Source organism: Elgaria multicarinata, chromosome 6, assembly GCF_023053635.1.
Source record: "Elgaria multicarinata webbii isolate HBS135686 ecotype San Diego chromosome 6, rElgMul1.1.pri, whole genome shotgun sequence".
Classification (NCBI taxonomy): domain Eukaryota; kingdom Metazoa; phylum Chordata; class Lepidosauria; order Squamata; family Anguidae; genus Elgaria; species Elgaria multicarinata.
Genome location: NC_086176.1, coordinates 9,023,048 through 9,049,250, shown reverse-complemented (window position 1 = coordinate 9,049,250; position 26,203 = coordinate 9,023,048). Strand labels below are relative to the sequence as shown.

Genomic DNA, 26,203 nt, shown 5'->3' with positions numbered 1-26,203 from the left:
AAAGCATGATGCTTTTTCAACATTTATTTATCCACAACTAATTCCACATTCAATATCCATGTGTGAAAAAATATGAGAACCTTTAGATACAGTACCTGGTGGCACCCCCTTGAGCAGCAATGACTTCAAGTGCCCATTTCCTGTAACTGTTGGTCAGTCTCTCACATTGGGTTGGAGGAATTTTGGCCCATTCCTCCTTACAGAGCTGCTTCAACTCAGTTACATCTGAGGGCTTCTTGCATGAACATCTTGCTTCAAGTCCTGCTGTAACATTTTGATGGAGTTTAGGTCCGGACTTTGACTAGACCATTGTAAAACACAGAATTTTTTCCTCCACAGCTTTTCTTTTGTAGATTTGCTTATATGCTTAGGATCATGTTTATCTTATGTGAACCGCCCAGAGAGCTTCGGCTATGGGGCAGTATACAAATGCAATAAATAAATAAATAAAATCATTGCCTTGTTGCATGACCAACTCTCAGTTCAGCTTCAGCTCACTGATGGATGCCATTTTCTTCTAGATTCTTCTGATACGCTGCAGAATTCATGGTTGTGTCAATGATAGCAAACTGTCCAAGTCCTGAGGCAGCAAAGCAGGCCCAAGCCATCACATTCCCACCACCATGCTTGACGGTTGGGATGAGGTTCTTCTGTTCAAACTCAGTGTTTGTTTTTCGCCAAATGTAACATTTCTCATTGAGGCCCAAAAGTTCTACCTTTGACTCCTTTTGTCCAGAGAACATTGTTACAGAAATCTTGGGGATCATCTATGTGATCTTTAGTGAACTTCAGACAGAGTAATGTTCTTTTAAGAGAACAGTGGTTTATCCTCCCACGAACACCGCTCTTCTTCAGTCTTTTTCTAATCGTTTAGTCCTGAACATTCATAATGGCCAAGAAGAGACTGGCCTGCAGATTCTTAGATGTTACTCTAGGGTTCTTTTTAACTTCTGGGATGATGTGCCAGTTTGCTCTTGGAGAGATTTTGGTAGGACAATCGCTCCTAGGTAGAGTGACTGTGGTCTTGAACCTTCTCCATTTGTAGACAGTGGATTGGTGGAGCCCAAATTCTTAGAAATGGGTTTGTAACCTTTTCTAGATTGATGAGCAGCAATAACTGCCTTTCTGAGGTCCTCAGAGATGTCTTTTGATCGTGGCATGACATGTTTCCACACAACTGTATGGTAAAGACCAAACTCACAAAGTTTCTGATCTTTTTATAAGGTGTGGCCTCCCAAACTCACCTGATTCTAATTATTCCCTTTAATTGATCTGATGCAACCAGGGGTTCACTTACTTTTGCACAAGTACTCATTGTTTGCCTAATTTATACATAGTTTTATTTTACAAGACACGGAATTGGTTAATATAAATCCTATTGGATATTTAGAAAAGGTCTGGTTTTAATTCACAAAGACTATCATGGTAAAACTATGGTATTTCCATAATTATCGTTATGGTTCATAAACTTTTTCTCACCACAGTAGTCTTTTAGGAGGGTTTATTGCTTTGCATATTTGTAAGATTACGAAGTCCTGCTGAAGCCTGCCTCACACAGCTAATGCAGAAGTCACTTGGAGAGAAAGGAAGTAAGGCCTCGTTTCCTCATTTTAAAGTTGGAGTCTGCCTTCCTGATCTGAAGGCGGGCTTCCTCTCATACTAGCTGCTTTCCTTCCCTTGAGGAAAAAGGGGTTTACGTTTAGAGGGACACAGGGCAATGTGTGGGGGGTGGGGGGGGGAAGGGGCCAGCGGCACACAATACAAATCTGCCCTCACTCACAGTATTTGCCGGCTGACTTCTCACCTTTGTGAAGCACCGCGTTAGCTGGCTTGTTCCCAGCCATAGACTCCTTGGATAGATGCTGGTGACTCTCAGCTAGGCACTCAACTTCAGCAAAACGGGTGTTCAGGGCCATAGAGGGATGGGATGGATCTTCAGACATGTTCAGGTAGGCAGCTCTTCGAAGCTGCTCTTCGATCACCAGTGCCTGTTCCAGCAGCTGCACGAGAAAGAGATTAAGCCTGAGTTCATGTCTTCAAACTGCTGCACCAAATATTCTTCTACCCTAACGGAAGCCTTTACTCAGCTTCCTCTGAGTCTATGCATACCGTTTGTTATGCAGTACCGGGAAGGCGAATACTATTGGCCAAAGGTCAGCTGGAAATTGGGATGTTCCCAATGCAAGGACGAAGCCTTGCTATAGGGTGCATTCAAATCCACATTCAGTTCTTAAAAAAAAAATACTCCAGTTCTCTCAAACTTCATACCACCACAATATGTTTACTGCAAGCTATCTAGAATGACAGCAAGTTTATTCTGTCTCATGTTGCCCCAAACTGACAAAGGCACTCTTCACGTTCAGCCTTCCTCAACCTGGGGCGCTCCAGATGTGTTGGACTGCATCTCCCAGAATGCCCCAGCCTGGCTGGGGCATTCTGGGAGTTGTAGTCCAACACATCTGGAGCGCCCCAGGTTGAAGAAGGCTGCTTTATATCAATGGATAAACATAGTTAAGTAGCTACTATTCCACTATAAAAAGTGCCAGTGCTAGTTGCTGCCCAGGTGCTAATGAGAGCAAGAAGGCAGGGCGGATTCAGCCCTATATTTGCACCTTGACCTGGAACATCTTGAAAAGAACAGAATATACGAAATCCTACTGGGAGACACTTTGGGCTTAAAGGCTATTTGGACTCTGAGAATAACCACTTTGTTACTGGGATCTACAGGACCCCCAATTCCAATCCTATCAGCTGGACAGGATATGGCTACTCAGCCTTTTAACAAAGTTTAAAACAAACACGCATTGGTGCACTAGCAGAACTCTCCATAAGAGGAACTGAGGAACATCTCAAACCTCACAACCTTCACATGTTCTACTAAGTATTCTGCTCTTGATCTCTCAAGAGTCTACAAAAGAACAATAAGCTACTTTGCCACTGAAGGAAACCCAAAGCAATTCAGTAGGTTTGCCAAGAGCTTACATTCCCATAAGAGGTTCTCACCTTAAACCTTCTGGCTAAGAATTTGTTCTTTATTTCCAGGAAGTTGCCCCTGTTCATTTCACCCTTGAAAGGTTCATTGAGGATGGCGTAACGAGGATCGTTCTGGATGTCTTGCCACCGTGCATAACCATGGCTGAAATTGACCAAGCTCAGAAGAAATAACTTGGGAAATGCACTGTTCCAGCAGCTGGCATTGCTGGCAATACCTATCCTTCAGAGTCTTGAGTGGTGACAGCAGGACTCCCCAGAGGCATGGTACTAGGGTAGTGTTCTTTTTATACAGCAAAAGAAAGAATATCCCTTAGCTGTACCCTCAAAATAGATATTTTTCAAAGCTGCAAGTCACATACTAGCTCTAAGTCAGTTCCTACAGCCCCAGATCCACAAAGCAGGCCTTAATACTCTCCACAGCAGCTCACTTGCCTAGGTCAGCTTTCCTAATTTTATTGCTCCTCCTGCCAAACCATTGCTGCAACATTTGCTGGAGCAGAACTTCTCTGCACTAGAGCATTTCTGTTTAGATGGAGCTCTACCGCGGGTGAGTGGTATTATCTATTTACCGTATTTACTTATTTACAATATTTAGTTTATCTGGATGTGGGTACACCAGACAGAGCTGCAAACATTATCACAATAGCTGATGAGGACACAGGTATAGAAACAACTGCAGTGAGTAAAGCAGGACATATGAAAATCCATCAGAAGCCTACAGGCAAAGGCACAACAGTCCATTCATGCAACAAATGGGAGCGCCGATGCACACACAACATTATACAGTAACTGCAGAGTGCAGAATTAATTCATTTTAGGGCTACTGAGTTTAAATACAGGAAGACCTATGTTCAGACTGAACAACCACGCTGTGTAACCTTGAGCAAGATGCACTCTCTGCCTAATCCACCTTGTAAAAATTGTTGCAGGAATGAAGTGAGGTACCTTTATGTACTGCACCCTACGCTTCTTGGAGCAAGGGCAGAATATGAAGAAACACGCAGGTGAAGTGGATATTTGTGCAGGCAAAACTGCAGAGGCGCCCACTGAAACCATTTGCATAGGGCCACCTTAAAATCTAGGGCTAAGCCAACCTTGACTACTCTACAGAAAGGATACTTAATGATTCCTGCCAAGAGCCAGTAGTCGTGGCGTCGGTGCCAGATCTCATAGGTCTTCTTGGTCACAGTAGCTGCTCGCTCTTCATTTTGCCACAGGGAATGCAACTCTGCAAAGGGGGAAATTATGTCAGAAAACCTTTCTTTCACAGCTGAGCAGACCACATGTCCCAGGCAGTAGCTACACCCTTAGCCAATAAGTACCAGTGAAGCCTCCATCTGCAATGTTAAACATGAATCGTTGCTTCATGGCCTTCTTGTGCCGATCATCAGCTGGGTCTTTAGGCGTTTCCCCATTCTGTAGCATCACTATATCTTTCTTTTCGTCTTCTTTCTTCTCTTCTGCAAAAAGGGGGAAAGAACTCACTGGAAGCTGATCAGACCTGGATTTCCACAGCGACTACATCTGTAGTGAAGGCCGTTCTAGCCTATCAGCCGTGCCCTAGCATACTTACCCTTCTCGTCTAAGTTGATGGTAGGAGGCTCAGTGGGTGGTTCTGCAGGCGTCTTTTCTTCCACCTTCTCTATATCAGCTGTAGGAGAGAAATGTTTTAAAACAGTATATCCAGTTCTGTGATCAGTAGCTAATTTAGTCCCAAACCAGGTTGATCTTGGCAGTCCTGTGAGTTCACCTTTCTACTGACACCAAAGAATCACCAATGTGCTGGAGTTTCCATACATCTCCAGAGCATCGCACACATCTATGAGCTACTTTCATACCTTTACTTTCCGTTTCCATTGGCTCCTCTTTCACTACTGGTTCATCTGGTTTCTTCTCTTCAGTTTCCACAGCATTCACAGGGGATTTAGCCTCCTGTGATTGAGTCTCTGTTGGAGTGGGACCCTGCTAAGGTGGGAATCATGGGGAAAGGGGGGGGGGGGAGAAACTTAACTCAGTGTTAAGGAATTAAAACCAACCCCACATGGGCAGATTTGCCAGGAAGCCCAACCACAAGAATAGCTCTCTTCATCCCTGCACACTAACTACTTTATGGAGTTTTGTATTTTAAATCAGATGTTTAGTCATATTTTCCCCTACAGAGACAACAAGGCCAGAAGAGATCAACGTTTGAAAACTGAAGAACCTTCAGAATGACCAGAAGGAATTTGTATTCTTAACAATACTTGACCACTCACCTCAGCAGGGACTTCAGTTTCTGATGCTGCCGTTGCTGCTCCAGCAGCAGCAGCAGCAGCAGCAGCAGGGGGACTGGCTTCCTTCTCAGGTTCTGTGGGCTCCCCTGGATCCTTGGTAGAAGTTCCCTCTTCCACTTTCACGGCCTCCTCTATAATTGGCACAAGGGGTGGGTGGGGGTAAATCAGTGAGTTCTTCCTCTAGAACTCTCAGGAGACTGGGGTATCTCCATACCTAATCTCTGAGCTCCAGAGGCACTAATGCTGGGGGTGGGTGGGTGTATAAGCCCTCCCCTCCCACACAAACATCCCGTATGGGTGTTCTCTTCCGCCCTTGAGGACAGCTCAATGCTCCAAGAAGCCCTCCTAATTTAAGAGACAGTTTGATCTACGTCCGCCCCAAGCCCTCTACCACAACTTTGGCAAGAGGAGCAGTAATTGAAGGCTGGACGGGGCACTTTCAGACAGACACAAACTCAAGGCTCTCACCAAGTGGAGGAACAGGGGCAGGGGTGTTGGGCTGTGTATCCCCAGGAGTAGAGGGAGTTGGGGTTTTGGGGGAAGGTGAGCTGGGCTGCAAAAGCTTCTTGTTCTCCTCGATCTCCGCTAGTTCTGGCATACTCCAGCGACCATTCACATGTTCAAACTCTTGCACCTAAGAAAACATGAAACAGCGAAAGTGCTTTTAATCCTTCAAAATCAGAACCAATGAAACATAACTTCAACTTGATGGATTCTGAAGAGAAGCTGGGAGGGAAAGGATGAATGCATATGAGGGGCTCAGGACCCTCTAAAAGGTTTCCTTGTCTCTACAAGATAGATAGGAAATTTATTTTAGTACCCACCTTCTTACGTATGAGAGACATGACCCCTATTCGAGTGAGAACATGCTGTCGGGACAGACCTTCACGTGGGACCCCATCAGCAAACGTTTCCGCACCATCTGCTCCTGGCTCACACAAGTGACGCATGAAGAGAGAGACGTAGGCTCTGTGGAAGGAAAGGGGGGGAAGCCTTAACGCCAACTTCGAACAACTTAGTGACCCCTTTCCAGTCTGTAGCAGCATTGGCATCACATCAAAGTTATTCCCCACCAACAGCCAAAGAACTCTTGTGTGGACGTTCTTGAGCGCCAGGATCCCTGATTCCACTCAGACTGCTTTGGCTCCTGTGGCCTTCTCTCTGCAGGCTCTGCTTGTTAAATTCTGCCACTCCTCCTCCCTACTGCCACTCAAGGCTCAGCGGAATTTGTTGCCATAGAATCATAGAATAGCAGAGTTGGAAGGGGCCTATAAGGCCATCAAGTCCAACCCCCTGCTCAATGCAGGAATCCACCCTAAAGCATCCCTGACAGATAGTTGTCCAGCTGCCTCTTGAAGGCCTCTAGAGTGGGAGAGCCCACAACCTCCCTAGGTCATTGGTTCCATTGTCGTACTGCTCTAACAGTCAGACAGTTTTTCCTGATGTCCAGCTGGAATATGGCTTCCTTTAACTTGATCCCGTTATTCCATGTCCTGCACTCTGGGAGGATTGAGGAGAGATCCTGGCCCTCCTCTGTGTGACAACCTTTTAAGTATTTGAAGACTGCTATCATGTCTCCCCTCCATCTTCTCTTCTCCAGGCTAAACATGCCCAGTTCTCTCAGTCTCTCTTCATAGGGCTTTGTTTCCAGACCCCTGTGGTTGCCCTCCTCTGAACACCTCCCTTTTTCCTGTGTTTCCTCCTCCATCCTTGCACAGACTCACTTGAATTCCTTTTCTGACTTTCCACGCAAGTCTCGCACCAGCCACTGGGTAGTAAAGGCATCCTGAGGGGGCATCCCGTAGCGCATGATGGCATTAAGGAAGGCCTTCCGCTGGCGAGCATTGAAACCCAGAACCTGAAAAGGGAAAGCCGGGGCCAAGGGTGGAAAACTTTTAGATTTAGCCTTGCATCAAGTACGCAGGTTGAAGTGCCCTGCATAAGATTAATTTTATTTATTTAGAAAATGTCTACGGCCCTCATCAGTATAAAACTGTCCAGGGCAGCATTCAATTACCTCAATGTTGCCTCCCACACGGGCAAGAAGTGGGGGAAGGGGTTTGTCTTTGTCATTCCTCAAGCCTTTGCGGCTAGGCCGGCGAGCAGCTGGCAAGACAAAAATGTAGGTAGGAGCAGCAAAATTCAACACAGGTAAATATTTCAAAATCAGATGGTGTTTGGAAAATTTATTTATTTATTACATTTTTATACCACCCAATAGCCAAAGCTCTCTAGGCGGTTATACGTAGAGGGGAAAGCATATGCAAAGCTTCTGTCTTATTTCTTTTATTTACTCAATTTTATATCTTTTCTTTCCTCCAAGGAGCTCAAAAGAGCGTATAAGTCCCCCCACCCCACCTTTTATCCTCACAAAAAGCTGAGATATATTGTAGACCTAGTTAGGCCCAAGATCACCCAGTGATCCTTCATGGCTGAGTGAGGGTTTGAACCTGGACTTCACTACTCTTAAGCCAACACTCTAATGGTTACATCACACTGGCTCTCAACGTTTCTTCTAGCCATTTTGCTTTCCCAGAATCAGAGTGAAGTGCAAAAAGCCTCATCACAACCTACCTTCTGACCTCTCATCGAAATCTTCATCTCCTTCCTCAGAGGCCACAGAGTAATCGGACTGATTATCTGACTGGTCGTCTTGCCAATCTGGAGAGACAAAATGCTCAAGTAAGTTGCCTGCAAAAAGCCACGCCTTTTAAACCACTTCACCTCCACTACTTCTTCTTCTTCAACACACACACACACAACTACCTCTGTCTTCCTGTGAACCATCATTGTAGTTGACCTGCTTGCGGATGCGTTTGCCCTTCCCCAGATTCCTGGCCAGGTCTTCCTGCTGCTGCTCATAATGGTGACGAAGTAGCTTTTCCCAATAGTCTGGGTCTACCGACTCCTCTTGTTTGATAATCTCTCGTTCAACTTCCTCTTCCTCCTGCCACAGGAACATCAAAAAAGTAAGAGCTGCGCAACCCTATGCATATTTACTAAGGAGTAATCCCCAGTGCCTTCAATGGATGCTACTCCCTAGTAAGTAGCCTTAATTCCTGATCTGGGGGGTCCTTTGTACCAACGAACACAAAAGCCGAAGCAGTCAAGTCACACTTACCCCCATTTCCTCTTCACGCACCACATACTGGGCCACTTTGAAGGAACTCAGGTACTCATTCATGCCCTGAAGCTCAGCATCCTCTGTCTCATCTTGGTTCCGGTCCAGCAGACGTTCAATTGCCTTATCATCATAATGGATGACACTGATGTCCTCACCTTCCTTGTTATCACCTAGAGGAGAGCATAGACTTGCTGTAATTGAGGAGCTGTTGGATAGCTAGGAGGGGGCAAAGCAAAAGCAATAGCCAAAGGAAAGTTAATTGCTTTACTCACTTTGTGTCACATTGCGTAGATTCTTACCACCTTCAGTAGCTTCATCTTTGAAAAGTTCTTCAGTACCAAATTTGAGGATGTCATCCAGTTCCTGTTTTGACATAGAACCGGTCTTGGAGCCCAATCCTGGCCTCACAACCAGATGGGTCAGCATCATTTTCTTCTTGGCCACTTGTGTGATTCGCTCTTCCACAGAGGCTCGTGTGACAAAGCGATAAATCATCACCTTCTTGTTTTGCCCAATTCGGTGAGCACGGCTGAAGGCCTGACAGAAAAGGGAGGAAAGAATGAAAAGAAGTCTTCCACAATTCAGTAAATTCTCCTCCCTGTCTTTCGATTGTTCAATTTCCTCGCCTTCTCATGGTCCACATGTTTACACCTGTTTCATCTTCTATTCAATCTTAACACATTAGCCCTATTCAAGGGGTGACAGCTGAACAGGCGGACTCCTCTTTCTGTGCAAGCTCTCTACATAATCCAGGATGCTAAAATATCAGGGCCTCGGATTGTGTGGAGAGCCTCCACGGATACAGGAGGTTCTCCCGCTCAGACACGTGCCCTCCACAAGTACAGGGTGATAGAAACGTGCAAGGAGGGGGCAGGGCTGGAATGTTCCCTCTTGTCACAAGTTGACGGTACACAAAAAATGAATGCCTGAATAGGGCTATTGTCTTTTGAGATTCTATCTTGGAGATTTTTATCTTGCTGTTCAAACTCACTTGGATGTCATTGTGTGGATTCCAGTCAGAGTCATAGATTATCACTGTGTCTGCAGTGGCAAGGTTGATGCCAAGGCCTCCAGCTCTGGTAGAAAGTAGAAAACAGAACTGCGGAGCACCGGGAGCTAGAGAGAGGAGAGAAGATACCCTCAGATGTCTTAAGCCTGGAACACCCCGTGCTTCATTTTCATAGGGTTCTCCGAGTGGACTAAGGGGTGGGGGTAGAAAAGAGCCCCAGTTCACCCCAAGGGAAACTGAATGAGGAATGTTCTCCAATGTATCCATACCATTGAAGCGATCAATGGCTTCCTGGCGCATATTTCCTGTGATTCCACCATCGATTCTCTCATACTTGTATCCTTCATGTTCCAGAAAGTCTTCCAACAAGTCCAACATCTTAGTCATCTGAAAAAGGACAGAGAAATTAACTGGAGTGAAGATGCACAAAATACACCCAGCTAATCCATCACCATCAGGACAGCTTCCCCCAAGCGGACAGCTTCCTAGTCAGAAGATACTGCTGCTCTTGGTTACCTGAGAGAAAATCAGCACCCTGTGGCCCCCCTCCTTGAGATTCTTCAACATCTTCTGGAGCAGAAACAGCTTCCCAGAGGCCCGGATCAGAGCACTGCCATCATACATCCCATTGGGCATCTTTGGTGCTTCCTGGATGTGAAAAGGAAAAGAAAAGGTGGGCGCGGGGTTGAAGAGGTGGACTTGGTCTTGCCTAAGTTATTACCCACAAGTATCAGACAGCTTTACTTATCCAATAGGTACTCCAGTAGCCTTACGTAGAGTTTCAATTCCATTTAAAATTGTCTATTCTGATCTGGTAGTTCTCACTATTTTTGCAGCTTCCAATTCCTGTAACTTTACCTGAAGGAAACCCCCAATGTTCCGCGAAAGAGGAAACACTGTGAGAAATAGAAAGCCTCCCAACTTGAAAAAATTCAGACTTTGGACAGCGTTTGTTTGTGTACACAGGCATGCAAATGTGTGTTTTCAAACAAGGTTCTGGGGGAACAGGAACCTACCATAGCAGCTACAGGGAAGAGATACGGGTGGTTGCAGCATTTTTTCAGATCCATCACCACATTGAGCAGAGAAACTTGGTTGCCACCACCCCGAGCATTCAGTGCCTCAAAGTTCCTTGTCAGGATATATTTGTAGTATTTCCTGTAAAAATATTAACACATTCACATTGTCGACCAATCTCCTTTTCACACAAGACCTGCCTGCTACAGACACTTAGCATCAACCTCAGAACTGCATACAGAGGCAGGGTTCTCCCTGCATCCTCCACCCACTCAGATGACATGAAGGACAGCCAGTAAAAATCTATTTTATGCAGCTAATCAGCAAGGGAGACAGACTGGCAGCAGGAAACTGAATATCAAAAACATAATTCTAAATCAGCATCCTGAATCAAACAACGTAGGAGGGATGCACCAGGCTCAACCGTATTAAGCTTCGGGATACACAACAAAAGGGTACTAGGCTCAGCCGAAGAGGAAGTGGACCACCCTCCCACACTCACTTCTGCATTGGGCTCAGTTCCACTCTGACAATAAGCTCCGTCTTGGAAGGCATGTTCTTGAAGACATCGGCCTTCAGGCGCCTCAGCATGTGCGGGCCCAGCATATCATGAAGCTTTTTGATTTGATCCTCCTTGGCAATGTCTGCAAACTCCTCCAGGAAGCCCTCCAGATTGCTGTGAATGAATTCAGACAGACACTCAGAAAGGGGTGGGGGTGGGTGGGGGAGAGAGAAAACTGAGAATTGTACAGCCAAGAGGCAGGCTGTGCTCATGTGCACTGCAAGACTTACTGAAACCTTTCTGGTGTCAAGAAGTTAAGGAGGTGGAACAGTTCCTCCAGATTGTTCTGCAGAGGGGTCCCCGTGAGCAGCAACTTGTGCTGAAGAGAGTAGCCATTCAGCACCCGGAAAAACTGAAGGAAGTGTGGGAAAGAAAGAAAGAGAAAAAGAGAAATCCATTCAAATCCTCATCTTGTTTCCACTCTTCAAGCAAGTTCTTGGCTTATATAAAGCTACAATAACCCAATAACATTTTAAGGAATATGCATTAATACCAGTTGAGTAGTACCACACTGTTCCAAACACAACACAGAAAACAAGGAAAGGAAAGGACGCTCTCGTGCAAGCACTTGAGTCATTGCTGACTCCTAGAGGGACGCCTGCTTCCGCTGACGTTTTCTTGGCAGACTTCGTAGCGGGGTGGTTTGCCGTTGCCTTCCCCAGTCATGGTTACCTTTCCCCCAGCTAGCTGGGTACTCATTTTACTGACCTCGGAAGGATGGAAGGCTGAGTCGACCCGAGCCGGCTGCCTGAGAACCAGCTTCCACTGGAATCGAACTCAGGCCGTGGGGAGAGTTTCAGCTGCAGTAACTGCCGCTTACCACTCTGCGCCACACGAGGCTCAACAGAAAACAAACACGTGACTAAAATTAATATAGAGGGTTTTTGTTGTTTTTAAAACCAAGACTCTTCAGGTAAACATCACTTTATTATTCCATCTTGCGCTAGTAAAGGCAACAGGACTTGTGTAACACACTCCTACAAAACTGTAATAATAGGGCACAAAATTGAAGAAGAGCTGTGCATCATACACCAAAATATCATAACATGTTAACACAGTTACCTAAATCTAAACTGGCGTGCATACAGGGCTGGTGCCAGGCTTTTTTGCGCCCTAGGCAAGGTGAGCTGCTTTCACCACCACCCCACCATATTCCCCCCTCCCCAGGTAGGCAGAGACAGGTTACCTGTCCCTCACCTGAAGTCCTCCTGGCTGAAGTCCTCCTGAAGTCCTTCTGTCCGTTCGCCCCCCCCCCCCCAACGTCCCGGCTTGTCTTTGGCTGGGAGCCCCCAGCTGAAACCAAGCTGGGAAGCTGGAGGAGGGCAGTCAGACGGCTCCACATTCTGACTTTCGGCACGCGCCGGAAGTCAGAACGTGGAGCCGTTCCTTCCCCCCGCACCGCGTCCCGGCTTGTGTGGCTGGGAGCCCCCAGCTGAAGCCAAGCCGGGAAGCTGGGGGAGGGCGGTTAGACGGCTCCATGTTCTGACGTCCGGCGCACGCCGGATGTCAGAACATGGAGCTGCCCGTCCCTGCCCCCAGCTTGGGTTTGGCTGGGAGCCCCCAGCTGAAGCCAAGCTGGGGAGCAGGGCGGAAGGCTGGGAGGGCGACTTCCGGGGGTGTTTACCTTGGCGCTCTAGGCGGCCACCTAACTGGCCTCTATGGAAGTGCCAGCCCTGCGTGCATATGAACATACCTACACACAGAGCGCATAAAGAGGTTGTAAGTGACAAGCAATGCCTGAAAAGCTTGTTAATGATGACAGCTCAGGAGGAAAAAGAGAGAAAATTCTCATCTAGAGAAGCCTCTGTAATCTGAGACATAAAACAGCAAAGATTCCAATGGTGAAGCAATTTATCCCTACCTTGGACTGATTATTCTTCAGTCTGTGCGCTTCATCCACTATAAGGCAGGCCCAGTCAATGGAGCCCAGAATGGCCATATCTATCGTGATCAACTCATAGGAAGTGAGCAACACATGAAATTTCACAGATGCCTCTTTCTGCAAGGATTGGAGGAAAACATTAGTCTTTCATGGAAAATGAACCGAAGAAAAGGTGAGGCTCCAGGCCAGACCCAGACTTCCCAAACACATAATTCACTGGGAAAACTCTAGGATCCATTCAGAATCCTGCAACATTCTCAAACAAGTTAGTTTGCCATAATACCTTCATCCTGGAGGCCTTCTTTCCCCCACGTATAGCATTGTCTTCAAAGGAAAATTCATTCTCACGGATGATGGCCCGGCTGTCTTTGTCCCCAACGTAAGTCACCACATACATGTCAGGGGCCCACATTTCAAATTCTCTCTCCCAGTTGATGATAGTGGACAATGGAGCGCTCACCAAGAAAGGTCCTTTAGAATGTCCCTATGGTCAGATAAAGCCCTTGATGTAAGACTGCAGGAAACAGACTTCTGAAATGTTTTATATATACACTTCAAGGCGTACTGGAATCTCACCTCTTTGTAAAGAGAATACAGAAACACAGCTGTCTGTACAGTCTTTCCCAGGCCCATTTCATCAGCCAGGATGGTATCTGTGCCTTGAGCCCAGGAGAAACGCAGCCAATTCAGGCCCTCCAGCTGATAAGGATGCAGGGTTCCTCCAGTCACATCCAAGTAATCAGGCTGTCTATCATACTTCACTGTAGGCTGCCAAGTAGAAAAGAAGTTGAAATTCTGATTTCTGCACAGATCCCATGTGCATACTGATGCCAGTGCCAAGTACATCAAAGCACAGGCGTACAGTGTGTTTTATTTAAATATGCCTATGTTCCCCATTTGTGAAATTTGTTTGGTAAGGTAGGACAGGCGTGTGAACAAGAGTTAGAGCCATAAAGAAACTGATGTTAGTATGATGAACAAGATAAACTGCAGCTGGGAGAATAGTCAGAGCAGTTTCATTCGTCAGGAACTGTGCAAATTCTAGGTTCTATAGAGGACCTCGTGGACTGCTGGTAGAAACTGAGAGCTCAGTCGATCAGATCTCCCGTTCTGGCAAAGATTACTTTATCCTTGCAGTGAAGTAAATTCCCCTTTATACAAGGATAGTGAATTGGGCCCTGCACCTCCATTTCCCCCTCCTCCGTCCCCAGCAAAAAGTCTTCCAAATAACTGTCAGAGGGAGCATCGCTCCCACTTTCCTCCACAGCCCATCTTGCTACGTTATAACGATACTTCCGCAGTGCCTTTCGACCACCATGGCAAGCCTTTGTAATTTCTATGCTTTGTGTGGAATCTTGAACCTGATTTGATGGTACCAAGCAGCAGCGGAGCACAATCTTAGCTCAGGCTGAACGCAGGGAGGGGTGTTGTTTGGTTCAGTACTGCCTTCTCCTATAGATGCACATTTTCTCACTTCAGCTACAGAACGGGTACAAAGTGTTCTCTCCCACCCTGAACACACAGGCTGCAGAGCTACTATGTCCGCTCCCCTCTCTCCCCTCACTGCCCCACCACTGAAGCCATCAAACTCACATCTACTGTTGGTGTTTCCGGGGGCCTCTCTAGTTTCCGCAGCTTCACCTTCTTTATCTTTTTGCCAGGTCTTCCTTCTTCACCCCTCATCAACTCCCTGAGCAGGAAAAGAGCCACACAAGTTGAACAGTCTGAGCGGCGATAGCAGGGAGATGGAGAAACAATATTCCTTTCCAGAGCAATAGTGACAAGATTGGTACAGAGTCCCACGCCTTTCAGAAAGAAATTCACATTACCAACCAGTAGGAGTCAACTGGACGTCCCCCTCTGCTTTCCATTGCTCAATGAAGAATTCAATGCAGGTTCTTACCTGTGGTTCCAGTATGCCTGCTTGTAGATGTCGTAATCCTGCACCTCTGCCTCCTCATTCTCCCAAGAAGCCTGATCATATGGTAGATCCCTCCATTTTATAAGGTAGTGAACATTCCCCTTCTTATCCACGCTGGAGGAAGAACAGACACAGATATAAACAAGCCTACCTACAGAAGCAAAACATTGACCTGGTCCTCTTATTCCTGCTCTTTCCAATTAATGAATGGAACCACAGAAAGCACATGTGCATGGGTTTTCTTCTTCTTCTTCAACTGCATAAAAAGCCACTATGATAGGAACACAGTTTAGAGCCACCCCGATGACCATCTCTGCAGAGTTAAATCAAACCACAAGAATCAGGGCCTCCAGACTGTACCCCCAAAGCTTTGGAATAAGCTCCCAAAGAGGTCCTGAGTTCTTCCTTTGCATGGAAAACAAAGCTGGCAAAATGCTTTCCCAGTGTGTGGACTTCACGTTCCTTTTTGGAAAACAGCAATCTCTTTTCTCTCCTTACCTGTGGTTAAGAATCCGATGGATCATCATCCACTCTGGCTTGATCCCGTAACGGTAAAATCGCTCCTCCATCTCTGCAAACTTGGGGTCTTTGTTCTTGCGTTTGCGGCTTTTCTCTTCTTCCCCCATAAAGTCTCCTGAAGGCGGTTCATCCATATCATTTTTACGTTGGTAATTGCGAAACATTACCTGGCAATGCAGTTCCAGCTGGGGCACAAACAGATACAGTTATGCGCTGTCTTGAGGCGGGGTTAGCGAGCGCCTTTGTTCTGACCTGGTGAAGACCCCCTCTGCTTACCTGCAGCTCAGACGCCCAGGAGCAGTGCCAGTAGGACATGCCTTGCCATTTGACAAAGAACTGTCGCTCGGGTCTTCCCTCCAGGGGCTTAGGAGAAGGTGCGTTTGGGTCTGCATCAGCTGGCCGTGGCACTGGCGTGGGTAGCGGGGGTTGTCCCCACTTCCAAGTCAAGATCTTCTGCACCTTGCCCTTCAGAGGTGGGCACTGGAGAAGGTGGGCAGAGACATTAGAAATCACTCCCCTCACACACACAAAATTTCCCCTCTGCCCCCATCCCTTCACTATTCGATGGAGTTTCCAAGTATTTCCATTACCAGCTACAGTTTCAGGAAGGAAAGCTGAATCTGTTTGCATATTACTCCCAAAGGCACGCTAACTTTTGTAAGTTTAAATTCACACTCATTTTCAGAATTAATGATGTCAAGAAGAACAATCCACAGAGCCCTAGCAAAAATAAGGTTTATTCTGTACCTCCAATAATCTGAAACAGCAGTGAAAATAAGGTCAAGAAGTTGGAAGTGCCCACTATGGAGGCAGGACAAAGATTGGTCTTAGGAAGGGGGTGGGGGGGGTGCCCTCCAGCCTTAGCCCCCAGCTGGATATTTCTTCAAAAGAACCTGCCTGCTTTTGGACAGAGAAGGCATCTCGGTGTTCAGATCACAGGGAGCTCACAACTGGAGTTAACGTTTATATAAAACATCTCCAGCAGTCAAGACAGCTTACAACAGATGAACAATTTGAAGAAATAGATGACAGACAGTTTTGCATGTGTTTTCAACTCAGGGTGGTGTTGATGGTGCTAAATTCCACGTGCATACTGATCTGAAGGCTTATAGAATTAATAGTTGTTCCCTATACCTGTATTTGCCTAAAATCCTCAAAATCAATGAACCCCTGCACCAGGAAATGTTTCCTGTTTACATCTGAACCATTGGGTCTTGGCTGCCCTTAGTGATCTAGTAGTTCACAACGTTGGGTTTTTTTTATTATTATTTCTTTGCAAAAACCAATCGCTGTTGCAGATAAAGACAGCCACGTCTCAGTTTTGATCACAAAATTTAATCTGCCCAGAGAGCAGTTCCCCAAAATGCAGTGAAATACTTTTAGAGTAGAATTTCAAATTAAGGCACCTTGGTTTAAAGCTCTCTCTCACTGGTGGCATTTCCACAGTCGGTGACACAGCTTAAATTCCCCATTTGTGAAAGAGCACAGGCACTTACGGTACACCGTGGGCAAAGCCACTCTCCATTGGGGATCTCTGGCAAAGGGGGGTTCAAGCAGTGAATGTGGTACGAAGAAGGACAGGCGTCGCAGCAGAGCAGCTCTCCTCCGTCTTTGCAGACACGGCAGAACTCCATGTGGTGATCATCCTCCTCCTCTGCGTCTCCCACAGCATCCTCCATGATCTCCTCGCCCTCAGAGTTCTCTTCCTTGGCCTCCCATTGGATACCCTCTTTCTCCTAAAGGAGAGGGAAACTATTAGACCAAGATGACGGAAGTCCTAGCAAGTAATCTTCCTGACACTACCTTCCCAGTCCTCTAACTACATAATAGAACCCAAAACTCACACAGTGTGGGCAGCTCCACTTGCCCTCTGGTGCTTTCTCCATATCTGGATCCAGACAAACCATGTGATAGGCACGAGGGCAAGTGTCACACAGGATGATCTCTCCCCCCTGTTGGCACACCTCGCAGTAGTCCTGGTGGTCCGTTTCGTAGCCATCAACAGTTGCAGCAGAATCCTCTTCTCCTAGTGAAGCAGGATAGCGGACAATGCATTAAACAGTTACGCAAGCAGTGAGTTCTTCAAGCAACAAGAATACTTCAGCCTCATGCCACGGAGCACTATCTAGATAGCAACGATTTACAGTTCAATCACTACGGCTGCAGAGGCGGCATTTTGGATCTCATAGTTGGATTCCAAGAGTTGGATCAGCCAAGCGGCTATTTTATTATATACAAGGACCCAATAAATATTTCCTCGAAGTATCAATCTCACAGCAGGCCTTCTCTTTGAAAAAAGAAACACAAATGTTCAACGACAGCAGCAAATTTTCGTAATACATTTGGTTTCAGCCCCACGTATACTTGCCATCATGAAACCCCTCTCCCCACACATGTATATTCCAGAGAGCTCCCTTTCAGTTGAGCAGAGTTCAGTACCTTTCTTTTTCCTCTTTCCTGCTTTTAGTTTCTTGCGGCTGCGGCTGCTGCGACTTGTAGATCCATCTGACACAGAGTAGCTGTTGATACTTGCATCATCAAAGTCTGATTCAACATCCAGGTCATCCTCCTCACTCTGAGGAACAAACAGGAAAAAAAGAAGATGAACACAGATTGCAGAGAGACGCAATGCCTATTAACCACCCCCCAGGCTTCAATTTGCAAAAGACCTAGTGGGCAGGAGCAAACTCCCACCCTCTGCACCCTCTTACCAGAAAAAGAAAAACTCACAGATGATCTTTTACGTTTAGAGCCAAATCCTCCCAGCTTGATTTTCAAAGGTGCCACCTTCTTGGTTTTGGGTTTTTTGATCTCAGCAACGCGAGGACTGGCCTTGGGTTTTTTCCGGGCATTAGGGCCTAAGGGGCAGACCATCATCACCCATTATTAAATAGCACCTAGATTCCAAGTGTGCTCAGCATTGTAAAAGTGAACACAAAACAAGGGTTTTGCCAGAGACTTTCTAAGACAGTGGTTCCGAAACTTTTTCAGGTCACCACCCCCTTGGTTCCACAAACTCATGCCCTGCGCCCCCTACCCTACACTATAAAAACCATTATTCAGAATAGCGGTTTTCCACAACCCACTACAGAAGATAACAATAAAATTCAAAACAGTAACAATTAATTGAATATTTATTCAAAATCCAATTGCATTTTTTTAGTTTATTCAATTAAACCTAATTGATGAACTTGATCCAGTGATACCATCTTTTCAAAGTCTGATAGTCATTTAGCAAGAATATTAGATATCCCATTTAGTAACTAGGGCAGAATACCTCACAATTCTGTAAATTCTTAATGTGATGGATGGGCTTGATGAAGTGATGCCAGTTTCCCAATGTCTGATTTAAAGTCACTTAACATGAGTCTTAAATCATGTTTAGTAATCTGGAGTCGATTTCTTTGCTTGGAGAGAAGTAGGCAGACCACACTAAAACCACATCCCACCAAATAGGATGTTGGAAATGCAACCAGGAGCTTCTGAACCACTCCCCATAGTGCAGGATAGCGATCAGAACTTTCCTTCTGTAACCAAAACTCCTGGTATGGAAAAGACCACCTCGAGCGCCCCCTTGCCTCTTAACGCCCCCCTATGCAATCCCACCCACCCCCAAAGGGGGCAGTACCGCCCACTTTAGGAACCACTGTTCTAAGAGATTGCTAGAAGTATCTTGAAACAAGTTCTGAGCTACAATTCATCAGAGTTGCTAGAATGCGGAAAAGTCCTTAAGCCAGCACCCACTCCTGCCACCCCAGCAAACCCCCCACGTTCCCCTCACCTTTGCCTTCCTTGGTCTTGGCCTTTCGAAGTGGCACTTCGACGGGGGGCTGAGGAAGGACCGCATCCACGTTTGCCACCATGCTCTCCACCACAGCCACGGCAGCCGCTGCAGCCGCTGCCACCGATGCCCCAGAACTCCCTTTGAAGGGATTGTTTGTGCTGAACTCTCTCCATTTGGCCCCCAAAACCATCATCATTTTTGAGACAGCAATTTTGGGATTCTTGGCAGCAATAAGTGGCCTGTGGAAAAGGGCAGGAAGAAGGGGGGGGGGAACCATTACTGGATACTCTGGACTTCTAGGACAATCTACTTAACCTCTACTCAGGACAACTAGCCACACCATTCTCACTACCACCTGAAACCAGTCCACATACGGGAGAAGAAATGTCTTCTGGTGAGTTGAGCATCAGGAAAGCTTGGAATATTCTGAGGTCCCAATTCTACCACAAGCAGAAGACTTAAAGCTTTAATAACCCTGTTTCGGTATTTTGTGGCTAACAGTTAACCCATTTCTCAGAGTAACACACCTATAGCACCATATCCTCAGATATAAGACGCTATAATTTATGCAGTACTTCATAGTACTTCATGTACATTTGTATTTGTTAAACGAATACTCTAAGGTAAACAGTATTTATTTCCCCTACTGCAGATGAGATGCTGAGGGAGAGACACAGTGGTTACCTCTTGCCCCCCATAAAAACTAACCCTTCTAGCTCATGCTCTTCAATTCTACATCCCATCTGCTCCTTGGTTATTAATTTTATGTATTCCTGAGAGGTAAACAGCAAACAAACGCACCTGACAAACTGACTGAAAGCCTTGTAATTAGTAAGGGTGCGATAATCTTCCTCTGTGAAAACATGATCAATATCCTCCATGCCCCAATCTTCTAGAAGCTGTGCAGACGACTTAGGCTCCTGGCAAAAGGGACAGAAAAGGTGACTGGTCAGGGAGGTGTAGCCTCAACAAGGACTTTTCCCAGTCCTGAACAGGGAGGTTGCCAAAGAAAAGCAGGATCAAAATGGAGGTTTAGAGTAATGAGCCAAAGGAAGAATAATGTGAGCTGCACAACAACGCCACAAAAACAGGACTGGGCATCCCCTTAAGAAAATGTAACCCTCTTTTAGTGATGCCTTCTCTTTCGCCCACTCCACTCTATCCCCAAACTTAATTAGGATACACAAGCAAAGAAGAGAAGTGGGGGAAGCATCATGGAAGGAGTGAAATCAAGTATCCAAGTATAATTTAGTGGGTCACGTTTCCCATTTCACCTTGGAGTCATCGTCTTCATCCTCTTCCTCCTCCTCCTCCTTGCGCTTAGCCTTGCTTTTCTTCTCCTTCTTAGGCCCTAGTTTCTTCTTCTTTTTTTTGCCAGGAGTATAATCACTTCCCTCACTGTCAGAGCGAAGCAGCACCTCCTCCTCCTCCTCCACAAATTCATTTCCCTCACCAGAGCTGTCTCCAAGCTAAGACAGAAGAATTAAAGCATGCAATCAGCACCAAAACATACTTTCCAAAAGGGCACCAGATCCTCATGTAATCAGCATGCAGGCCCATCTGCACAGTGAGCAGCTTTTTGCTCCCTCAGCCACAAGTCCCACTCTTTATTTCTTACCTCTTTTTTCTGGCGCTTACTGAGCTTGGGGACTTTAGGTTCTTTCAACTTCTTGGGCTTCTTCTTCTTCTTAATTTTTGGAATCTCTGCCTCTGATAGCAGCTCTTCCTCTGGCTCTTCTTCAGGCTCTAAGCAAAGTTATAAAGGCAGGAGGGAATAACAATTAATTTCCAAAGCCACTACATTACAACTGCCACCAACCACACCACACCACACCACACTTGCCTGATGCCGCCTCATTATTCTGTCAAGCAAGGCCATAAGCAGCATCTCTACTTTCAGGTTGTTAAAACTTGTATGTTTCTGAATTTCTCCTGTCTTGTGCTTCCCCCTCTCCCTACACACCTGACACCTCTAGTCTGTTCCATGGATGAGATTCCTATGTGCAGTTCAGTGCAGCCTCCTGCAGCTGCATTTAAAGAACTGTGCAATGAAGTAGTAGTCTAACACTGGCATTGAAAGAGTAGGACATATCTGATCCCCTCTGAAATTCACACAAAGGGAGCATTCATTAGAAGCAATCAGACGCTCTTCCTACATCACCTTCTTCCCAAATCAAATTGGGGTGATGGAACAATATAGTTGATCTATACAACTCTAATGCACCACAGTGAGGGTCCTTTGCCCAGGTCATACAATTCACCCAGATCTTGGCTAGACGAGCTGCCTCAGGACCCTATTCTTCCTTTGAACTTTGCATTTGCCCTTCAGGTATTCTGCAAGCAGCTCTCCCTACTATGCAAACCATTGTGATACAAACTAACTTCATGCACCTTCCTCCACCCGCCCAGCGCTTGTCTAGCTAAGTTTTCCAAATGAAAAAGAAGCATTTATTTAGTCCAGGAACCAGAGCAGGATAGAGAACAGAAACAGTATTGGCTATATTACTACAATTCAACAAGGAACTGACTCCTTCTCCTCTGCCTGTGCTCCTTTCAAATGGAAATCTACAAGCAAGAAAAATCTCCTAAGATGCACCTGCTAAATAATGAACAAGGTACAACAAGCTGCCTCTTCCTCCCTCTCTCAGAAATCCGCCAAAGTAACCTTTATGTTCATCGACAGGAAACTACTTGCTCCCACATCCTACCTAGATTGAAATGGAGGCTCTAAGCAATTGCAATCACCAGGTGCTTACTCAGGTGCCAGCCCTCTTCCAATTCACAATCCCCTCCCCTCTATGCAAATACAAGTATTAACTCATTCCCTCTTCCCCCCTGCTCTCCTACCCGCACGCACTCACTCACATGCACGCACACACACTTAACACATGTCACTCCTCACCCCGCAGATCACACTCCCATCTGTTCTTCCAACCCTCCCACCCTCAAAAGCCCAGAGGGGCACAGCCAGCCGGCAGCTTCCTTTGTGACAGATCCACAGTAACGCAGCCATTCTCCTTCCCCCTCCCCCTCCATCAGCCACCCCCGCCCATTACATGCAGCCAGAGTCACTCGCTCTCCCTCCAAGGGAAAATGGCCTCCTAACCACAGGCACTGGGCAGGATGAGGGAAGCCACAGGTCACAGCAGTTGCTGCAACTGAAGGACAAGAAGCAGAGGGGAAACTGCTCAGGGTGGAGTCCTGCATTCCCAAACTAGCAAATAAATCCTGTGCCAGAAGTATTTTCCTTGCATCCCTTCCTCCAATATGGCTGCCACATCCCCCCCCCCTCCCAAATACACTTACAGGCAGTCTTAAACTCAGCACCCCCAAACCTCTAGACCCAACTATCCTCTCCACCCACTTCTCTAAGCCTTGGTACTCTAAAGAGAGCAAACTTCTTCTTTGGCCTTCAAGCTCAAATTAACAATGAAACATTGACTTTCCTTCCTTTCCCTACGAATACTGTTGTTTTATACTTTGAATGTTTTTAATTTTTGTGAATCGCCCAGAGAGCTCCGGCTATTGGGCAGTATAGAAATGTAATAAATAAATAAATAATAAATAATCCCTGTCCATCATGAACTTTGGGAGACAGAAAAGGACAGCTGACATTTTTGAGGTAACAAAGTTGCTCCAAGTGCTAAACATACTTCAGAAGCAAAGAAACTCACATCAAATTCCTCCGGCTCCACTGCCCTCAACCCAAACAATTAGGTGGAACCTCCACACAACTGAGCTAAAAGACAACTCTTCCGAAAATAACTAAAGGAAAAGAGGTGAACGATGCATTTTGCCATACATCTCCCCACCATATTGTGCAGGCCGCATTCAATACAGAAAAAACAGTACGAAGTTGAGCAGCTGTGAAGTAAACTATACTGGGTGTGGCTACCTTGGGAAGGAAAGTGGGTCATGCAATAGCCCAGAGCACAAGATCATTTTGGACACAGGATCATTTGAGTTCTCATGTAGGCAAGAGAAAGAAAGCCAGGCAATATTCCATCTCATACCTCCCTCAAAGTGGCCTGAAGCGGGTGCTTTTGATAACAACCGTCATCCATAACCCTTCCCGCTCACTTCCCTTAATCCACTTGCAAGGTTCCCCCACCCCCCAACAGGCCCCCCAAAATTAACTCCACCACATGTCAAGGAAAAAGGGATGCAGTAAGGAGCGAGATGCTTTCTGTAATTCACACGTGGGCTGCTAGTAAACAGAACCATCCCAAGTTCAGCTCTTTTTCTTTTGCATTCACTATTCGCTCAAAAACAAGTCTAGTGGGATAAGCCAAATATTCAGAACGGTTGAGAGAAATCTACAGGAAGCTGTTTACAGGCAGAGAAGTAGGAGGCGTCAGCAGGAAGCAATGGAAATAGACAAGCAACTAAGTCATCCAATACGTTCGCAGCAATAGCAGTCAAGAGTTTAAGTAAAAGTTCTGAACCGTTTTTGTCCCCCAGGTCCAAGTTCTCTCATCAGGCCTGGCGCTGCATAGCATAGTTATCAGGTAACACTGAAAACTGGATGGAGGGCATGTTGCTACCCCCAAGTCAACACCACTAAGTGAAGACGTGGATTAAGCCAAGTGTCTCAGCCCCCTCAATACGAGAATGTGACCTCGTTGCCCTCCCTATTTCAAATACCCAACAGAAGGACTCTTTCATTACATGGCTCAAGAAAAGCCATCCTCGCATCCCCAAACAAAGGAGGCGATTATATCATGCCAGTCCGTACGTGTACCTTGATGTTGGTGGATGCTGTTGTTCAGCAGGATCTCCATCTCGTCCTCATCGCTGCCAGCAGAGCAGGGTGACGGGGATCCTATGCCCGACGCCATGTCCTCCAATTCAGAGGCTCAAGCAGCTCCTGCTCTCTTGGCACCTCCTTACTAGTAATGTGCTATACAAAGAGAGAAGAGTAAGTAGGGAGGCTTAATGTCATGGTGTTGTTATAACAAAGTCACTAGTAGTAGTAATAATAATAATAAAAACCCCCCAAAAGGTTTCGACTCCCTCTGGGACACTTTGGAGAAAGGCACCAGAGCAATTACCTAACAACTTGGCCCAAGTACCCATCTAGGATGGCCTTGAGGGCAATGCCAAATTAGTCCGAGTCACTATTCCATTATAAGTAGACAAACAAGAACCTCGACTTTGAGGTTTCCAGTTCAGTTAAACCGGTAGCCGGGCAGAACCTGTGGGCAGGAAGGTAAAACCCCAGAACCATCCCCTTTCCCCATATCTTTCAAATAGGAATGTCTGTTAAGGGTGTCCCTTTTTTTCTAAAAAGAGAGAGAAGGAGCAGAAAGCACATTTACATGTTGGTTTTCCACCTAAAGGGGTTCAGCTTCCACATTCCAACTTATGATCAAAATGTCCAGTCACAGGGGAAGCATAAATGGGGGAAATCTAGATCCATTTAAACTAAACAGCAAACAAAAGGCACAGTCAGCTCAAAGGGAAGCCGAGAAACTTGCTTCACCCGCCCCACTCTTAGAAATGGGGGGAGAGAGGGGGGGAAAGAGGGAGAAGGGGGGGAACCAGGCAGTGTAATAAGAATATGGGAGGGGAACAATTCTTGTGTGGGGGAGGGGGGAACTTGGCAAGGAAATAGGGGGAGGGCACCGGTCGGTGTTTGGGAGTTGGGGCGGGGAGAAGAGGAAGGGTTCTTTCGTCTTCGGGCGTGGGGGGGGGGGTGGAGGTCTGGCGAAACACCGGAAAGGGGGTCGGCAGCTGAACGAATCACACGATCTCAACGCGCCCTCCTAACACGTGTTGTCAGGTTCTGGGTCGGCGAGTGATCCACGGGGTGGGAGGCCACTCATACCCCCGAGCCCCGGCGGCAGCGGAGACCCCCCGGGCTCGCCCCTTCTCGAGAGGCTGCGGCGGGCAGGGGGCAGCCAGGAGGGCCGGGGGGCGGCGTGGGGGCGGCCGAGGCGGGGCACGGCGCTCCCCTCAGGCGGCGGGGGGCTGCCTCAGTGTGGTGGGACGGTGCAGCCATGGAGCACCGGGGGGGGGGAGTGCGTGGCCTTCCCCTCCCTCCCTCCCTCCCTCCCTCCCCGCTCTCCCCACCTGCCTCCAGGGCTTTCTTTCTCCCCACCCTCATCCCGTTCTCGCCTCCCGCCCTCACCCGACTCAGGGCGCCCCGGCTTCTTATTTCTCGACGCCGCTGAAGGGAAAATGGCTCCGGCTCCAGCGCCGCCTCTTAAAGGAGAAAAAAAAAGCCCCAGCTAAGCCCCTCCCCCTCTCCCCCCACACTCCCGCCTCCATCCCATAATATGCCCCGGTACCTTGGCGACGGGTCCCACCTCCGTCACCTCAGTAACCCCCCCTCCACTAAGGCATCCCATAATACTTCTCCTGTCCACAAAACTCCCCGCTCTGAGCCCGGCCCTGCATCCCATAATAACCACTCTCCTCCCCTTTCCAAAACATCCCATAATAGTCCTTGCGGGGGACCGTCCAGTAATACACACTCCCCCCCATGCGGAAACATCCCATAATACTCGCCCTTACTCATACATGCCACAATAGTCACCCTTCCCCCATCGAGGCATCCCATAATAAGCACATTCTCTCCTTCCCCCCTTCCTCCACCTCCTCCTCCTCCTTCCCCCCTCCCACAGGCACCGTCTCACTGCCCTGAACATCCCATAATAGTCTCTACCTACCCTCATCCCCTTCTCTTGCTCTTCCAACCAACTCATAATAATCTCCCCCATCCCTCACTGACTGACTGACGCATCCCATAATAAGCACACACTCGTTGCCAAGTCTAGCATCCCATAACAAGCACTCCTCCCTGTCCAACCCTGTCTCACTGAAATACTCCATAAGAGCCCCCATGGTATCCCATAATAGTCACACCCAAAACATCCCATAATATTAACCATTTCCCCCCTTTTTCCTCCCCCTCAGACAAACATCCCATAATAATCCCCGTCCAGTGAGACATCCCATAATACTGTCAGCAACTCTTAGCCACAGCCTACAATGCTAGCACTTACTGCATCTCTCCCCCCTCCTTCACACAGACCATAATAATCACGGTCACACTGTTCCTCCTTAGTCCAGCCAAACCAGAATGAAGAGAGAACCCTTCTGAACAGTTCACAACA

At 47.0% G+C, this 26,203-nt stretch overlaps 1 protein-coding gene and 1 non-coding gene across 3 annotated transcripts in view; both read right to left on the bottom strand.

Annotated features, from left to right (window-relative positions):
* The window catches only part of CHD4 (chromodomain helicase DNA binding protein 4), a 29,000-nt gene extending 3,717 nt beyond the window's left edge, over window positions 1-25,283 (bottom strand). Inside the window, exons 1-38 of one of the 2 annotated variants that reach the window (XM_063128977.1) lie at window positions 25,216-25,283; window positions 23,827-23,985; window positions 20,704-20,831; window positions 20,360-20,554; window positions 19,887-20,005; window positions 19,083-19,324; window positions 18,032-18,159; window positions 17,741-17,876; window positions 17,146-17,327; window positions 16,798-17,037; window positions 15,578-15,781; window positions 15,281-15,486; window positions 14,765-14,896; window positions 14,455-14,551; window positions 13,438-13,629; window positions 13,145-13,345; window positions 12,841-12,978; window positions 11,210-11,331; window positions 10,920-11,093; window positions 10,417-10,558; window positions 9,917-10,048; window positions 9,670-9,787; window positions 9,383-9,507; window positions 8,664-8,928; window positions 8,389-8,561; window positions 8,031-8,214; window positions 7,842-7,928; window positions 7,285-7,373; window positions 6,992-7,125; window positions 6,092-6,236; window positions 5,736-5,901; window positions 5,250-5,398; window positions 4,833-4,959; window positions 4,568-4,645; window positions 4,317-4,454; window positions 4,114-4,222; window positions 3,004-3,136; window positions 1,805-2,000 (exon numbers count right to left, since the gene is read on the bottom strand). In XM_063128977.1, coding sequence (XP_062985047.1) covers window positions 1,805-2,000; window positions 3,004-3,136; window positions 4,114-4,222; window positions 4,317-4,454; window positions 4,568-4,645; window positions 4,833-4,959; window positions 5,250-5,398; window positions 5,736-5,901; window positions 6,092-6,236; window positions 6,992-7,125; window positions 7,285-7,373; window positions 7,842-7,928; window positions 8,031-8,214; window positions 8,389-8,561; window positions 8,664-8,928; window positions 9,383-9,507; window positions 9,670-9,787; window positions 9,917-10,048; window positions 10,417-10,558; window positions 10,920-11,093; window positions 11,210-11,331; window positions 12,841-12,978; window positions 13,145-13,345; window positions 13,438-13,629; window positions 14,455-14,551; window positions 14,765-14,896; window positions 15,281-15,486; window positions 15,578-15,781; window positions 16,798-17,037; window positions 17,146-17,327; window positions 17,741-17,876; window positions 18,032-18,159; window positions 19,083-19,324; window positions 19,887-20,005; window positions 20,360-20,554; window positions 20,704-20,831; window positions 23,827-23,923 — 5,623 coding nt within the window. In that variant the 5' untranslated portion in view covers window positions 23,924-23,985; window positions 25,216-25,283. The remainder of the gene's footprint in view (window positions 1-1,804; window positions 2,001-3,003; window positions 3,137-4,113; window positions 4,223-4,316; window positions 4,455-4,567; window positions 4,646-4,832; window positions 4,960-5,249; window positions 5,399-5,735; window positions 5,902-6,091; window positions 6,237-6,991; window positions 7,126-7,284; window positions 7,374-7,841; window positions 7,929-8,030; window positions 8,215-8,388; window positions 8,562-8,663; window positions 8,929-9,382; window positions 9,508-9,669; window positions 9,788-9,916; window positions 10,049-10,416; window positions 10,559-10,919; window positions 11,094-11,209; window positions 11,332-12,840; window positions 12,979-13,144; window positions 13,346-13,437; window positions 13,630-14,454; window positions 14,552-14,764; window positions 14,897-15,280; window positions 15,487-15,577; window positions 15,782-16,797; window positions 17,038-17,145; window positions 17,328-17,740; window positions 17,877-18,031; window positions 18,160-19,082; window positions 19,325-19,886; window positions 20,006-20,359; window positions 20,555-20,703; window positions 20,832-23,826; window positions 23,986-25,215) is intronic. The other variant, XM_063128978.1, reaches the window with a different exon arrangement.
* Window positions 5,564-5,699, bottom strand: LOC134400995 (small Cajal body-specific RNA 11). The gene has a single exon (XR_010025627.1). It is a non-coding gene; the product is annotated as a small Cajal body-specific RNA 11 (non-coding RNA).
* Window positions 25,284-26,203: the final 920 nt, after the last annotated feature.